Genomic DNA, 15104 nt, shown 5'->3' on the forward strand with positions numbered 1-15104 from the left:
TTGGCGCTCTCGCGCCTTCCGCGCCCGACGGAAGGTCCAAATGTATAAAGGGTCTTCTGAGCTGGGCCCCCAGCGCAGAGAGGACCCGGAGGGGGTCGCGCTTCGCCGGCTGAGAAGACATGACCGGCCGAGACGCGCTTTCCGACGGGCGCGCCAAGAGCACTGTGCTGGTACCCGGTAGCGCCCGTCCCGGCCCGCGCCCGCGGGGCTTCGCCATCACCGACTTGCTGGGTCTGGAAGCCGAGCTGCCGGCACCGGTCGGCCCGGGGCCGGGATTGGGCTGCGAGGGCCCGGCCACGCCCTGCCCGGACACTGGGCTCGGCGGCCCCTGCCTGGCACGCGGTACCCTTCCGTTGGGGCTCAGCTTCCTCTGCGGCTTCGGCGCACAGCCGTCCGCGGCCGCCGGGGCTTCTTGCCTGCTCCTGGCCGACGTGCCGTTCCAGCCGCCCGGGGGCCCAGAGCCAGCCGCCCCGCAGACCCCCGGCCGCTCGCGCCCACCGGCCCTGCTCGACCGTGAGGAGCGCAGCGAGAGCGTCTCGGCGTCCGGTAATCAGTCCCCTCGTCCTGCACCTCACCCTGTTTCCCTGGGCTTTGGGCAGTGCTAGGGTAACACACTGTCTCCTCCCTACGCCCTCACCCCCAGCATCTCGATTCAAGGAAAGGCGGGACTCCAGAGCAGGGTCCCCTGGCGAAGGAAGAGTATCCACGCAACCTCGACCAGTCCACGCCCCATCGTCTCCTGCCCAGATGCCATCTTTCCCGGGATCTGGCCCCGGCTGTGCTGCATGCACCACCACCACTGGGTTCCGGGCCTACCTTGGGGGTCCCTGAACCCATCAACCAGCTCCTTTCCCGAGAGTCCCGGCGCGAATTTAGGCCTTCAGGAATAGCGTGGGTCGAGAAAGCGGAGGGCTGTCTTGTTCACCAACAGAACAGCACCTGGTACCCAGTGGGCACTCAAATGTTTGCTGAATTGATTGAATCATTGACCAGTCCTTGGCGAGCGCGCTTGCCAGAAGTCCTGGAGCTGTCCGTTCACGGCGTGCTGAAAACAGGGTTCTGGGTTTTTCCTTTCCTCAAACCCCCTACACATAGGAAGGAAAGCTACCCGGCGGGTTTCGTTGTACTTATGCATGGCGTTTTGTTCGCAACTCATCTATTGCCACAAAGAATTTGCCACGGGGAAGGAGAGGGAAGCAGTGGTATTCTATAAAGGACAAGGGCCAAGAAATGGAGAGGTGTGGGGTACGGGGGAAGAAAAGGGAGAATTATATAAGAAAACGTGGTCTGAGGGAAACTATGTCATAGAACCTAGAGCTGAGCATCCAGGCAACCAAGGCAAAAAGGGTACATTGGTTCTCTCTGACAATGAAAGAAAACAAGCCAGGTCAGCAATTGGGTGAGGATTTGCCCAGAAATGAGTTCTAACAGGAATCCGTTCATAAGTCTATATGTAAGATAATACGAAATTCCCTTTTAGTTGCGTCACTAAAAAGGCAGAATCTACTTTCACAGTATCCATTCTTTTTTCTAAGAGAGCTGATAAAAGGCAAAAGGCAGCTAAATCCTAGTCTGTTGGGCATTTTTGGAAGAGTGGCATCATCCAATAGAACATGTGAGCCAGTTGTGTAATGAAAATTTTTCATGGCCACATTAAAAAATAAAAAGAAGTGGGTGGAAAAGATCTTAATACCATATTTTATTTGACCCAATACGTCCAAAATATTATCATTTTTCATGCGATCAACATAGATTTATTAATGAGATGTTCTACCTTTTCTTTTTGTAAGTCTTTTAAATCCACTCAGTATTTTATATCTATAGCAGGTCTCACTTTGGACTAGCCACATTTTAAGTGCTCAATAGCCATGCAAATGGCTGCCAAATTGGGCAGTGCAAACATTAAGTATGCTAATCCAAGCATACAGGTTTTTTTTGTGAGCTAATTGATATAGGAGCAAAACTGATATTTGCCTTTCTTCATTAAATTGTTAATATGTTGAAGACATTATGCCTTATAACAATGAATGGCAATACCTGTCTCACTTTCCTTTCCTTCTACATCTTTTGATATGACAGATTTAAAAAGATAAAGCCTAGTGGAGTGGTTATTAAATTTTAGATTGCATATGAATTCTCTGGGCATATTTGTCAAAAATGAGTTTCTAAATTTGTAGGGCAGAGCAAGGGGGTGAGTTTCTGACTAAGATTCTGATGATACAAACCTCAGCCTTCCCTATGAGAAAGCCTGGTGTTGGGGCGGAGGTAAGGAAGGTGGAGGCAGAGGGAAGTGGATGAATTGGAAGCTGTTTGGGGGAAAGAGAATGTAATTGGTGACCAAGTAGCTTTGTCATTTGTGATGTGAATCCCAGCTTCACCATTTGTGTGACCTGTGTGATCTTGGGCAAGTTACTTAACCTCTCTGTGTCTTGGTTTCTTCATCTGTAAAAATAGGATAATAATATCCCATTTGTAGTTTCTTTATTTGATGAAGAATAATTGAGATAATTGCCTGGACAATGCTAAGCATTGTTTGATGCTTTAATTGTTCCATGTTTATATTCCTGGACAGGCTCACAGCTCCAACCCCTTGATTCAAATCTGGAAAATAACATGAAAAAATACACTCAGCTTTAAAGTCCTCTCTTTGTGTCCCAACAGATGAAGACAGCTTGTCAGAAGGCAAGAGTGACCTGAAAGTGTCCACCACCCCAGGCAAGCGGAAAAAGCGGCGGCACAGGTAATGTGCTGACCGTCCTCTCCATCCCATCCACTGCTGTCTTGGGACCCAGCCCCCAGTACTGTGGGACCAGCATCTGGGAATTGATGATCCTGGATCATGACAGCCCAGAGGCCTCCTAGTGGGAATGAGAAGGGCAGAGGGGCACGTGAGAACATAATTATGCAATTTCAAGTAGGCTGCTGGACAATCTCCATGGCATTTCTAAATTTTATTTTGGTGCCTGGTTCAGGAATTGAACCCAGGTCTCCTGCATGAAAGACGAGCATTATACCACTGAACCACCCATGCACCTCAATCTTTATGGCATTTTAAAGACCCAATTTTGCAGGTCTTTGAGATGGGTCTTTTTAGCATGAGCTGATAGAATTCATTGAGGAGAAAAAGGAGTTCAAAAACTGTGTTTCATTTGAACTGAACTTCTGGACTTTCCACAGCCTAACTGCTTAGGACAGTGCGGTGTCCTGCTGTTATGAGGTAGCCTTTTAGGGGTGGATGGCAGGGAAAGTAGGAATGGGTGTTCTGCAAGGCTGGGACACCCAGGCTGGCCCCTGAGAACAGATGCCCACATGTGTGTCCTGGCAGGACTGTGTTCACCGCCCACCAGCTGGAAGAGCTGGAGAAGGCGTTCAGCGAGGCCCACTACCCTGACGTGTATGCCCGGGAAATGCTGGCCATGAAAACAGAGCTCCCCGAAGACCGCATACAGGTATCAAGGGTTCTCTTCCTCCTTCCCACAGATGCCCTAGATGCCACTAGCACATCATTCTCCTCACACACAGTCTCTCCCAAAACACCCCAACACGTTCTTACTCACACCAAACTTATTTGAAGACATCACAGAGCTAGGGCTGCCACTTCTATTTATTTCAGAGGGTATCATCTCTAACCTTCATGCCCTTTTCCCTTTAATTAATTGTCATTTGTTAAAATTATCCATCAACAAGTGTGCTGCAACTAGCAACCATACAAAGATTTATCTTTGTGTCTCTCATAGGACTATTCCTCCACCTCAAAGGAATAAATACCAATAGCCTAAGGTGACTTTCCACATCTCTCTATTTCGTATCTATCTGTCTGTCTGTCTCTCTATCTGATCATCTATCATCTGTCTAGGCTTCATGTGGATACATCAGATTTTGCTCCTTGTTTTTACAAGGTGGTCTCATGCTACACCCATTACCCTGTTCTTGCTTGACAACACGAATTGGCCATTCCTCCAGGTGAGAAGATTTGCTGCCAGCTCACTCCTTAATGGCCAGACCATATTCCACAGTGCTCCTCTATGAAGATAATGTTTTTCAGGAGAAATTTCTCCAGGAAGGGCCATTGTCCCAGTGAACTCTTTACGATCGAGGAGAAAAATTAGCAAGCATTGAAGTCCACTTCTTTATGCAATGCTTGATAAAAGTACTTTGACTCTATTGATTTTTCCATTCCTGGCTCTGTGGCAGACTCCAGCGGGAAGTGATAGCATGAATCCCAGGACAATGGGCCACTGTGTCTGTGTGAGCAGTGGGCTCTTTGCCTGGAGGGTCCCTGTACCTGGGTGGACACCTGACCCTTTTCGGAGGAACTCCAGGGGTAGGGAGTTCAGCTCCGGGGAGTGTCCCTCTTCACAGGTCCCTTCCCTGCCTGCCTCCTGCCAGGTCTGGTTCCAGAACCGCAGAGCCAAGTGGAGGAAGAGGGAGAAGTGCTGGGGCCGGAGCAGTGTGATGGCCGAGTATGGCCTCTATGGGGCCATGGTAAGGCACTCCATCCCGCTCCCGGAGTCCATTGTCAACTCTGCCGCTGCTGGCCTGGTCGGCTCCTGCGCCCCGTGGCTCCTGGGTAAGAGAAGCACCCCACGGCGAGCAGATGGGGCTGAGAAGGGGGCAGGGGAGGAAGGGGGCATGGCTCCCTATTTTGGGCACTGTGCAAAGACGAAGCCATGGTAGTTTATCCACATTCAGACTCGGAATGTTACATGTGATTTCAATTAATTGCAAGGCTTAGCGCATCTGGAAAATCGCCTTGTGTTTTCCTGGAACTGTGCAGGCAGCATGTGGAAAGGCCATGTCAGTCTCTTGATACCGTGGAATATGTATTTGGGATCTAAGTGGGGAGTGATAGGCTTGCATTATGTGAAATGTGTATTTCCAAAATGTCAAATGCTATTAGAATTTCTGGAAACCATACAACATGAATGTTCCAAGACATCATAAAGGAACCCTGTTGAGAATCTTTTGTAAAGTGACTCATCGTTTCTTGTTCTATCTTTTGGGTAAATCTGGACATAATGTTTGCTTAATGGGAAGCCGAGCACAGGACGGTGCCGAGTAGCGAAATCTGGAGATAGTTAAACCCTCTCCTGTGCGACTCAGGAGACCTGGCTTCACGTCTTGGTTCTCCGTTAGTGACCTGCCACGTGGCTTTTCTGCCCCTTGGTTTTTCAGTCTAAACTAGTCTGCCAGGGTGAGGTGCAATCTTTGGGGCTGCGTGTTCTCAGGAGGGTGTTGTCCTTGTTTGCTGTTTCCAGGGACAGACTTGGCAGGGCTCAGCTGTGAGGTTGAGTCACAAAATATGCACCTCGGGGGGCTCAGAGCTTGGGGGAGTGGATGCTGATGGAGGCACTTTGGCTGTCAAGGGAAGGCTCCAACTAGTGAACAGTTTTTGATCACCAACCCAATGGAAACTATGCCAGAGACAGAGATACCCAAAATCAATAGATCCTGACTCTGCCCAGAAGGGCTGAAGGGACTAGAGAGACAATTGGAGACAGGGAATCCAGCCCGCCCTCTGAAATGACACCAGCTCGGCAGCCTTGCACCAGGGCCAGGCACTGCAGGCGTGTGAAGGTCAGTCACCACCTGGTTATATATGAATAATCACTGAGTCATCCAAGCAAATCACCTTTGCTGGTTGCATCCTGCTGGCAGACACCAGTTCGTGACCCTTAACAGGGTCGGGGAGGGGGACTACACACCTTTTCTCCTGTAGGCTCAGGACATAGGGCACCTCCAAGGATAGTTCTAGTGGGCTTTGGGGGACAATGATAAGAAATTTACTTTAAAGGTTATTTTAATTTTTTCTTGTCTCTCTCTCTCTTTTTTTTTTGCAAGGAATGCACAAAAAATCCATAGGAATTAAAAGAAAACCAGGAGGCGAAGAAAAGACAGCAGGACTCTGGGGCTCGGACCACCTTCCAAAGCACTCCAGCCCCAGTCAGGCGGGATCCCAGACAGGCTCAGACAAAGCGAGCCCTGAAGACAGCCTGGAGGAGGTGGCAATGGATCTCTCCAGCTCCACATGGCAGCAGAGAGCCCGTGATCAGGGCTGTTCAGACCCTGCAGGGCTGGAGGGGCCCCAGGCTGGGAAGATGGGGACCTCATGAGGCCTATGGGTCCCACTGCATAGGGGGGAAATGAGCATGTGAAAAAGACAAAAGTCGTCCAAGGCACATATTCTCAATCAATTTTCTTCTCCTTATGGAGTCATGATAAACTCAGTGCCACTTGCATTTAAAAGTGATTCTGGTGATTTAGGGAGAATTCCATCTCGTTCTAGAATGGAAACCATTCCTTAAAGGCACTAGAAACAGTTAGTTTGGTGTAAAATATTTATTCTTTTTTATAGACCTTGAGGAAGGAGGATTTAAAGTTCAAAAAGCATTTTTACTGCTGGGCATCATCAAATTTGGTTCAATATATTGCATGGGCTAATAGGTTTATGTCTGATGTCTTCATTCTGAGTTTGACAGTATAAAATTATTTAACTTCCAGAAGAATCAGATATCTTTATAAATAGTGAAGACTACCTACAGCCATATCAATGAATAATAGTGTCATTTACATTTTTTACCTTGAACTGGGCTTTGGACATTTTAGTGTTCTTGTTATGCAATTGTTTTGTGTTCTCCTGAATGTCATTTGATAGATTATATGTATGGGAACTCATAAATAAGCAATAAAGAAAGTCAGACTTCCTTTCCCCTTTCTGAGGTAGCATGGGTGATATTCAAGCGATTGTTGAATATCTGTAAAACAATGTTTAAGCTCAGTCCAGACTCCTTTATTCTTTATATTTATGTCTGAAAGCACTTTAGTAATTTGGATTTTAATAATTTTATTATTTTATTTTCTGTGTCTCTATTGCCGCTTATTTATTATTTAAAAATAAAAAACACTAGTCAGTGTGCTTATTTCTCTGTGCACTTCTCCTCGGACACACGCACACCCCACGGTGGCTGGTCCAGACACAGACTCTCCCCTTTTCCCTCTTTTCAGTCTTGAAACCTCCAAGGTACTGTCTGCTCCTGTCCTGCGCAGACTCCCTCCTAGACTATAAGTTCCTGTGGGACGGGGCTGTGTTTCATTCATCTTTTGGAATTCAGACGTGAAAGAGAGATTGCAGGGCATGGAGGGAGCTTCATGAAGGAGGGGCGCAGGTAGAGGGAGAGTGGGAACAGCTACTTCCCCAAGGTTTCCCTGTGAAAATGACCACAGGACGTGGCCCTCCCAGATCTTTAGATGTGAAACGTTTCTTTGGTCTCTTTTTCTCATCCCATGCGTGTTTTGAACTGTTGTGAAAATTAAATATCATTTACTCTTTACTGCAGAAACAGAAAACAAGGAGCCCTCTTTTCTTTTCTCCAATCCTGGCTAACAGAGTTCACAGCTGAAACCCGAGACTCAGCTCCCTTGAGCAGCTGTGGGCAAAGAGCACTAGAAGAAAAGAGGACAGACCAGCCCCCAGGCTAAGTGGTCCCACTGTTCTGGACCATCTTTGCCCCCTAAGGGGCTCCCACACATTTCTTTATGCTCATTTATCAAATTCTTGCTTTCATCTCTCTGTCGTGGTTTATCCAGGGTTGCTGAGTTTGGAAGAGGGAGCCAGTAACCTAAGCAAATTATATATATACATTACATTCATAAAATAAAATATCTTACAGTTTCTAAAAATGATAACAATAAGCCATATTTACTTACATGGAAAGAGGTTCATGAAATGTTGTTGAGTGGAGATCTCCAAATGAAAGAAAAATAAAAAAAGATATAAGCAGAAATAAAAAAAAATATGTAAAGCAGAACAAAAATGAAATAATAACTTTAACAACCTGTTCTACAAAAAAATATACAAATAAAGGACAAACTTCTATGCACTATCATAATGAAAAAGGAGAAAACTGAAAGATGCAAAAGAAAAAGGGGCTAGAGCTGCTAATAGAGACTATTATAAATTTATAAGAAAATGCTCTTCATAACCAAAATGCATATTAATATGTTTTAAAATCTCCCACAAGAGGATAAGTTACCTGGGAAAACACATTTTACTAACGTTCAATAAGCAAGAAATATTATCACTAACCAAGAAAGTCATAAACAATTATACTATAAAATGAGAAGGAGTTAACAGTGCATTGAAGTTTTCAACTCTTATTGTAGAACTGTTTATTTCTTCTTTCAACTCTGTCAATATTTAAAACTTTTTATTTTGAAATAATTTCAAACTTACAAAACAGTTGCAAAAATAATCCAAACGTCATACAGAGAATTCCAGCATACTGCCATAGTCCATAAAATTTTAACATTTTGCCAACTTTGTCATATTCTACCTATCTCTCCACCTCTCCCTATCTACCTATCTAAACTATCATCTATCTATGATTTATCTATTTTCTGTACATTTGAGAGCAGAAAATGTTTGTTTGTTTGTTTTCCTTTTTTAGCACAATATACACTATTTTATGGAGGCAGACACTATTAGTTGGCTGGTCAGCGGCCGCTCGCCTTTCTTCCTGGGGTAGAGGAGCTCAGGTGCATACTGTTACAAGCCAAACTGTAACTCCTTTTACACATATTACTTATGTGAACATTTCCTAAGAATGAATGAGGATATCACTTATGTAATCATCTCAGGTGCAGTCATTAAGCTCAAGAAATATAACATTGAGATAAAACTTACATTCTACATTCCAATATTTTCTTTTACCCCAATAATGTCCTTTCGAGCCTTTTCTCCTCCATTTTTAGATACCATCCACTATCAGGCATTGCCTTGAATTGTCATCTCTCTAGTTTCTCTCTTTTTTTAACGGTGGACACGTGTACAACATCAATCTTTCCATCCCAACCCCCCCCCAAGCACCACTCAGTGTGACTAATCACATTGGCAACGTTGCAGAACCCTCACCGCCTTCCATTACTAGAACTTCCCCTTCACCCCAAACAAAAGCCCTACACTCATATTGCAGTAACTTCTCACTGCCCCTGCCCCTCACCTGCACACTGCTTTCTGTCTCTGTGAGTTTGCATATTCTATGAGATTTTTCTTTCTGGTTACGATGGGGCTAACATTTAACAACCAAATCTATAAGAACCTCGTTTGCTTTGGTATCGATTTAGCGCCTATTTAGCCGTCTCCAGCCCCACCACCTCAACTCATTCCTCATTGGTCAGAACAGCCTGTGGAGCTCAGGCCTAAACCAATCGCCAGCCAAGAGCACAGATTTTCCTGATTGTTTTAGACCAATGGAAATTAATCTCTGGGACTGGGCTGTAGCTGAGCTTTCCCCACATTCAGTTTGGCTTGTAACAGTATGCACCTGAGCTCCTCTACCCCAGGAAGAAAGGCGAGCGGCCGCTGACCAGCCAACTAATAGTGTCTGCCTCCATAAAATAGTGTATATTGTGCTAAAAAAGGAAAACAAACAAACAAACAAGGAGAACTGTGTCTAGATTAGATGACTATCCTTTGAAATATTCCTAGCATTTATCTTTGAATCATGGATAGAAACTTTTTTACATGGGCAGGCACGGGGAAACGAACCCGGGTCCTCGGGCATGGCAGGCAAGCATTCTTACCTGCTGAGCCACCGTGGCCCGCCCATGGATAGAAACTTTTTGTCTTTTTTTCCCCATATTTTCTAAGGTTTGTAAAATCAGTATGTAAAAATAAAATAAAAATTTATTAAAACATTAATGCCACTTTTCTCAATTTAGGTTTAAGTACACACAGAACAAAAACTCTTTAAAGAATACGGTGTGAAAAGTTTCCATGAAAAAGAATCCATACTTTGTAGTGTTTTCTGTGTGATTCTCACAAGTGCCAATTTGATAGAAATGATACAAGCCGGCTTTTCCCACACAGGCCTTCTAAATCCTTACTCTAATTGAGCAGCAGGTCAAATTGGAATCTGTCCACAGGCTGACAGCAGTCCTGAATCATTTCCAGTTTTCAAAATTAATTGTTTGCCAGCTGAAAGATGACCATAAAAGTCCAAAAGGAGCTTTTCTAAAAATAACAATTTTAGCAAGGCCAATTTGGAAAGATTCCCAAAATGAAGCAGTGTAATATGCCAGGCTGCCCTTTTGTGACAGGAGGCAGCACGTTAGTGGATGAGAAACATTTGTGAATTAAGGAGATATTTTCCAGAAATGACAGAAGAGCAAGAGATAGGAATCAATAATCTCTGTTGTCCCCTGTGAGCTACAAATCATGTCCATATGCATTACTTTTTTCAGTTCTCACAGTGGGTGTGAAACTGGGGGCAGAAAAATGAAGTGGATTTGTTCAAGGCTACAGGGTCCCTGAAGGACATTTCAAGAATCCCAGAGCATTCTCAAATTTGTAAGGGAACTCAGAGCCAAAAATAACTACAATACTGCTGAAGAAGATGGAACAACTTGCTTTACCAAATATCAATACCTTGATAAAGCTGTAGTAATTAAGATTGTATAAGAGCTTATGGAACAAAAATAGACCACTAGTGAACTGGAATAAAGAGCCAAGGATCACACACACAAGGATATAGAGATGGCATGGCTGACAAACCAAGGGAAGCATTGACTTTTTGTTAAGTGATTTGGGAAAATTGTTTATCCATATAGGACAAAATGAAATTAGACCCCAACATGAAAACACTTCTAAGTGGATCAAGGACATAAATTTGAAAGGCAAAACTACAAAGCTTTTAAGACAGCTCTGTTTATATGATGTTTCTTAGCATGCCAAAGCTTGCATACATCATCTGCCCCTTTATCTCTTGGTACTTCAGTGTGTATTTCCTAAGACTAAGGACACATTCTTGTATCCAGCCTGGGAACAGTTGTCATCTTCAGAAATTTGAATTCAATACATCAATCTAAATCTGAATGCACTGTTCTAAATCTGAATCGAATGCAGTATTTTGAATTTGAATACAACTTTTATCTGTTGCAATATTCTAAAGTTGAATACAAGACTGTAATCCACCATTCATGTTCTGGTTTTGATAATTGACCCCATAGTGTTCTTTACAGCCATTTTCATTTGTGGACCCAATCTAGAACCACGAACTTCATTTAGCTCCTTTAACCTGGATTATTCTTCATGTTTCTTTGTTTTTCATGGCATTGTCCCTTTTGAAGTACACAGATCAATTATTTCATAGATTTGTCCCCTCAGTTTTGGTCTAATAGCACCTCATGATTGGGTTTCAGAAGCTGGGGGTGGGAATATCACTGCAAAGAGCAGCAAAAAGGATTTAAAACGTTATCTCTGAGAATAAAGACTGGGTGGGAAGTCGCATGTCAGGGACTATTGTTTACTGTTATAAATCCTATCCTTATGCATTATTAGAGTTTTAAATAGGAGGTATACAATTATTTGATCAAATTTTTAAAAATAAGGGAAACATTGGAAGGAACATTTTATATAAGCAGGTGAATTGTTTTTCAAATCTTTGAAAAGGGTATACACGATCTGGGAAATAATCACTTCTATCTAGGAAAGGACATCACTTTCCAGCATTCAGGCATTTACAAACTCCTCCAGTGGGGGGCCTAGGGATCTAGGCCTGAGGGTTTGAAGGTCTGGAGACCAGCATACCGTGGGCATGTCAGGCTGCTAATGAACCTGGGACACTGATTCTGAGACTGCTTCTGAGATTCCTCCACGGCTTCTGTGCCTTGGTCTGGAAGCCCAGTGGGAGAACTTTGCAGGGGCAGCAGAAACCTGGGAATGGGACGGCAGTTTCTCCAGCAGTCCAGACCAGCCTTTTCAAGGCTACAGGGTCCCTGAAGGACACTTCAAGAATCCCAGAGCCCAACTTAAATTTCTGCTCATGAAAGCAACTGTTTGCAGGGGTCTTCAGAGAGCTCGCAGGCTCCTTCAGACCCTGCTTAGGTGGACAATCACTTCAGCTAAACTCTCCAATGCTTGAAGTTTGCTCTTCTCAAGAACTACTCAAGTCACTTTGTTCTGCTGAAGAATGCAGAGTTTCTTTTGTAATCACTGATTTTCACAGTTACCATTTTCCAGTTGCAGGGATCCCCGTATGCAAAGCAATAAACCTCAACCTTGGAACTGAAAGCACTGATTTCCCAGGCTTATTAAATTCGTTCCTTATCTGTTACCCAGCTGAGGAGAATAAAATCACATTCTTGTCAATTAGGTTCAAGTTACAACCTCCGAACTGGTCCTACAGGGAATGATCATACGGAGACACTTCTTATGAAAGAGCTCTGCTGGTTACTGTGTAAATTGTCTGTCAAGTGGGAACCTTAGGCACTTGTTATAAACAACACGGTGGTGCCATCTGTTGGCATCCAGAGTTGACATGCTTTTGTCCTGGAAAAAACCCACAAGTTGAAAATTTCTATGTAGATTCTGGCTTTACTAACTTACGGAAGAACAATTCATTTCTCTCTTATGCAGGGGGAAAAAGAGGAGAAGATGTTTGGAGGGGGAGATGGTTGCATTTGCAGAAGAGGACCAAAAAGATGCAAGAAGAGAAGGAAAAAGATTTCATGTATAATTCCTGTCATTTTCTAATTCACGCTCTAAACCACCAGCTGTGGCCATATCTCCTCTTTGACCTCAGTTCTCAACTCGGGCTTTGAAATGTTTTGGTCACATAACTTGTACCCTTTCCCACCCTTCCGACCAGTGCACAGTTGGTTCAGTTTTGTGTTCCGATTTCAGGACTTCTCTTCTACCTGCTACAACACTGTCAGTTTTGTCCAATAACTCAGGTTTCATTCAATCCTGAGAAAAGGAACTGGGGCGTGGTGGCATCAGGTGGGAGAGATTCTGGGATCTCTCTCTAATATCATGTGTAGGGGCCCCAGGGGGGCCAATACACCTCAAGCCCAGTATTGCAAGAGAGTGGTGTGGTAGAAATCCATTCATTTTACCAAGTAATACAATAAAGAGTCCTTCAAGAAATTTCTGAATGGGACACTTCTTGAACATCTCTTGCTCCAGCCATTGCTGTGGAAACTGACTTTGCAAGTTGTTCTCCTCAACTACAAAGGGCAACTCTTGCTTTCTGCCCTGGGGCTTCTCCTACTGTGAGATGTGAGTGTCTTTAGGAACTGCCTGGTACTTTCACTCGTGAGACCTAGAAGTACCAAAAAGTTAACACCACATAAAGCAACTTGCAACCAGTGGGGGATGGAGTCCCTGCTGGTAAATGCTCCCCTTTTCTGTCCTTATGATGGGTAATTCAGAAGTGCTTCTACAGTGGTGACAAAACTGCGAAAAGTGTTCTTGCTTCAGTGCTTCCCTATTCTCAGCCTCCCATGGATCACCTTCCAAGCCCAGCCACCTGTACACAAGCTCTCATCTCAGCAGAGACAGGTGGACCCAATGTTCTTAGGTGAGCAGGAATGTATCATGGAATCTGAAAGAACTATTATGTCTTAAAACTCCATCTGCACACACCCTGGGCTTACTGAATTCAGTTTTGTAAACAAAGTTCAACTCCAAGGAAACAGCCATGTTTGTAAATCTAAATGATATCCAGTCACTATTCCAATTTTTCTGAGGCTGTTCTGGGATTGTGTATACATACTACGAAAACATTATAAAGGTTAGATTGTCAGTTTTTCTTAGTATTTCTGTAAATTGTGGCTTTATATTTTTGAAGTTGTATTCTTAGATATACAGAATTCCTAGATCATCCTAGTGAACGCAACATTTACCACATGTAGTTTCCCACTTTTAAATATTTGTCAGACGTTGATTTAGTTTCTTTTAGGTAAATATCGTCTATCCTTTTACTAGTAAGATTTCTGAATATTTATGTTGCCGGTTTGGCTACTTCCTGCTAAAGAATTTATAGTTGTTTTTTATTCATTCTAACCATTTTTATTTTCTTCCTTGTAGAGTTTTATCTCAATTTTTCTTTGTGTGTACTTAAAAAAGATTCCCACGGTTTATTTGTTTCTTTTAAATTTGTTTCTCCCTTATTTCCTTTTGAAGGATGCCTGGATTTTTCTTCTTTCATTTCCTCTCCTCTATTAGATTAAAAGGTATATATTTTGGTTCTATTATTTTGTGGTTGTGGTTAATCCAGAAATTGTAACATGTATATTTAATTTAAACTTAAAACTACTGCAAATGTTTTGCTTTGTTCCACTGATGTATATATCTATCTCTGTCAATGCTACACTGTCTTAATTAGCCTATCTCTTCTGTAAGTCTTAAAATTGGGTAGACTTTCAGGAAGATGGTGGAATAAAATAGGCTGAGTTCACCCCGTCTCTGTGGAACGACAAGAGAAAGAACAGAGGAAAAAGACCAGGGCTGCAGTTCCAGGGTGACCAGAGACAGTTTCTACATTATATCGGGAGGTCCTGTACAAAAAAGTGGAAACATTGAGGCAGAGAGAATGGGGTGAGTGAGCTCAGGAGCGACCCCACTGGGGGCAAATGGCAGCACATAGGTAAGTGAGGGTCTGAAGGAGCAGACCATCTGTCCACTCCAGCCTGCCTTGTAGCAGCTTAGGGGATTTTCCTATGCAGCTCTACAGCCAGAGCTCCTGTGGGGAACCCAGAAATGTGCCTAGCCACCCGCTGTAACCAGCCCCTCGTCAGGTGCTGTGATCTGCCGCCCTGTTGGGCACCAGGACCAGCCGCCAGGCGTTTCTGGGCTGGCAGTGGGCATGGGCAGCTGAACCAGCCCCATAACCTAAGGTAATGCCAAGCAGGAACCTGGGGGCTGCCAGACCTATGGGGCCCATAAGCAGAGTCTCCGCCAAGGTACACACTGCTCGATCCCTATCCCCCAGGTTGGCGGCTCTCAACACACACGCCAAGCGCACGAGTTCTCCATCTGGCTCAGCTGGCTGCCGCAGTCGGGGAGGAGCAGGCCGGAGGGGAAGAGGAGGCTCAAGAGCACCATCTGCTGGGAAGCCTCAAGTAGACTGCATCCTTCCGTGAGATCTGAGCCTTCCAAGCAAATACAAACTTTACACAAGGGAAGGAAAAACTTGCAAAACAACCTTAGCAATACAATCAAATCCCCTGAACACAACAGAAAACCACAAAGCACACAAAGATTCAGGTAGATTATGGCCCAGCTAAATGATCAAACTGAAACACTGGAGGGGACATGGAATTTG

At 44.2% G+C, this 15104-nt stretch overlaps 1 protein-coding gene across 1 annotated transcript; it reads left to right on the top strand.

Moving 5' to 3' along the window:
- The first annotated feature begins 32 nt into the window (after positions 1–32).
- On the top strand, positions 33–6921 carry VSX1 (visual system homeobox 1). The gene is made up of 5 exons (XM_077114248.1): positions 33–546; positions 2662–2740; positions 3326–3449; positions 4390–4570; positions 5842–6921. The coding sequence occupies exons 1-5, from the start codon at positions 120–122 to the stop codon at positions 6111–6113; spliced, it is 1083 nt and encodes a 360-aa protein (XP_076970363.1). The 5' UTR covers positions 33–119; the 3' UTR covers positions 6114–6921.
- Positions 6922–15104: the final 8183 nt, after the last annotated feature.

The sequence above is a fragment of the Tamandua tetradactyla genome, chromosome 1 (assembly GCF_023851605.1).
Source record: "Tamandua tetradactyla isolate mTamTet1 chromosome 1, mTamTet1.pri, whole genome shotgun sequence".
Classification (NCBI taxonomy): domain Eukaryota; kingdom Metazoa; phylum Chordata; class Mammalia; order Pilosa; family Myrmecophagidae; genus Tamandua; species Tamandua tetradactyla.

Coding starts and splice junctions, on each gene's coding strand:
- VSX1 (XM_077114248.1), top strand. CDS start 120: ATGACCGGCCGAGACGCGCTTTCCGACGGGCGCGCCAAGAGCACTGTG. Junction 547..2,661: donor CGAGAGCGTCTCGGCGTCCG/GTAATCAGTCCC, acceptor GTGTCCCAACAG/ATGAAGACAGCTTGTCAGAA. Junction 4,571..5,841: donor CTGCGCCCCGTGGCTCCTGG/GTAAGAGAAGCA, acceptor TTTTTTTGCAAG/GAATGCACAAAAAATCCATA.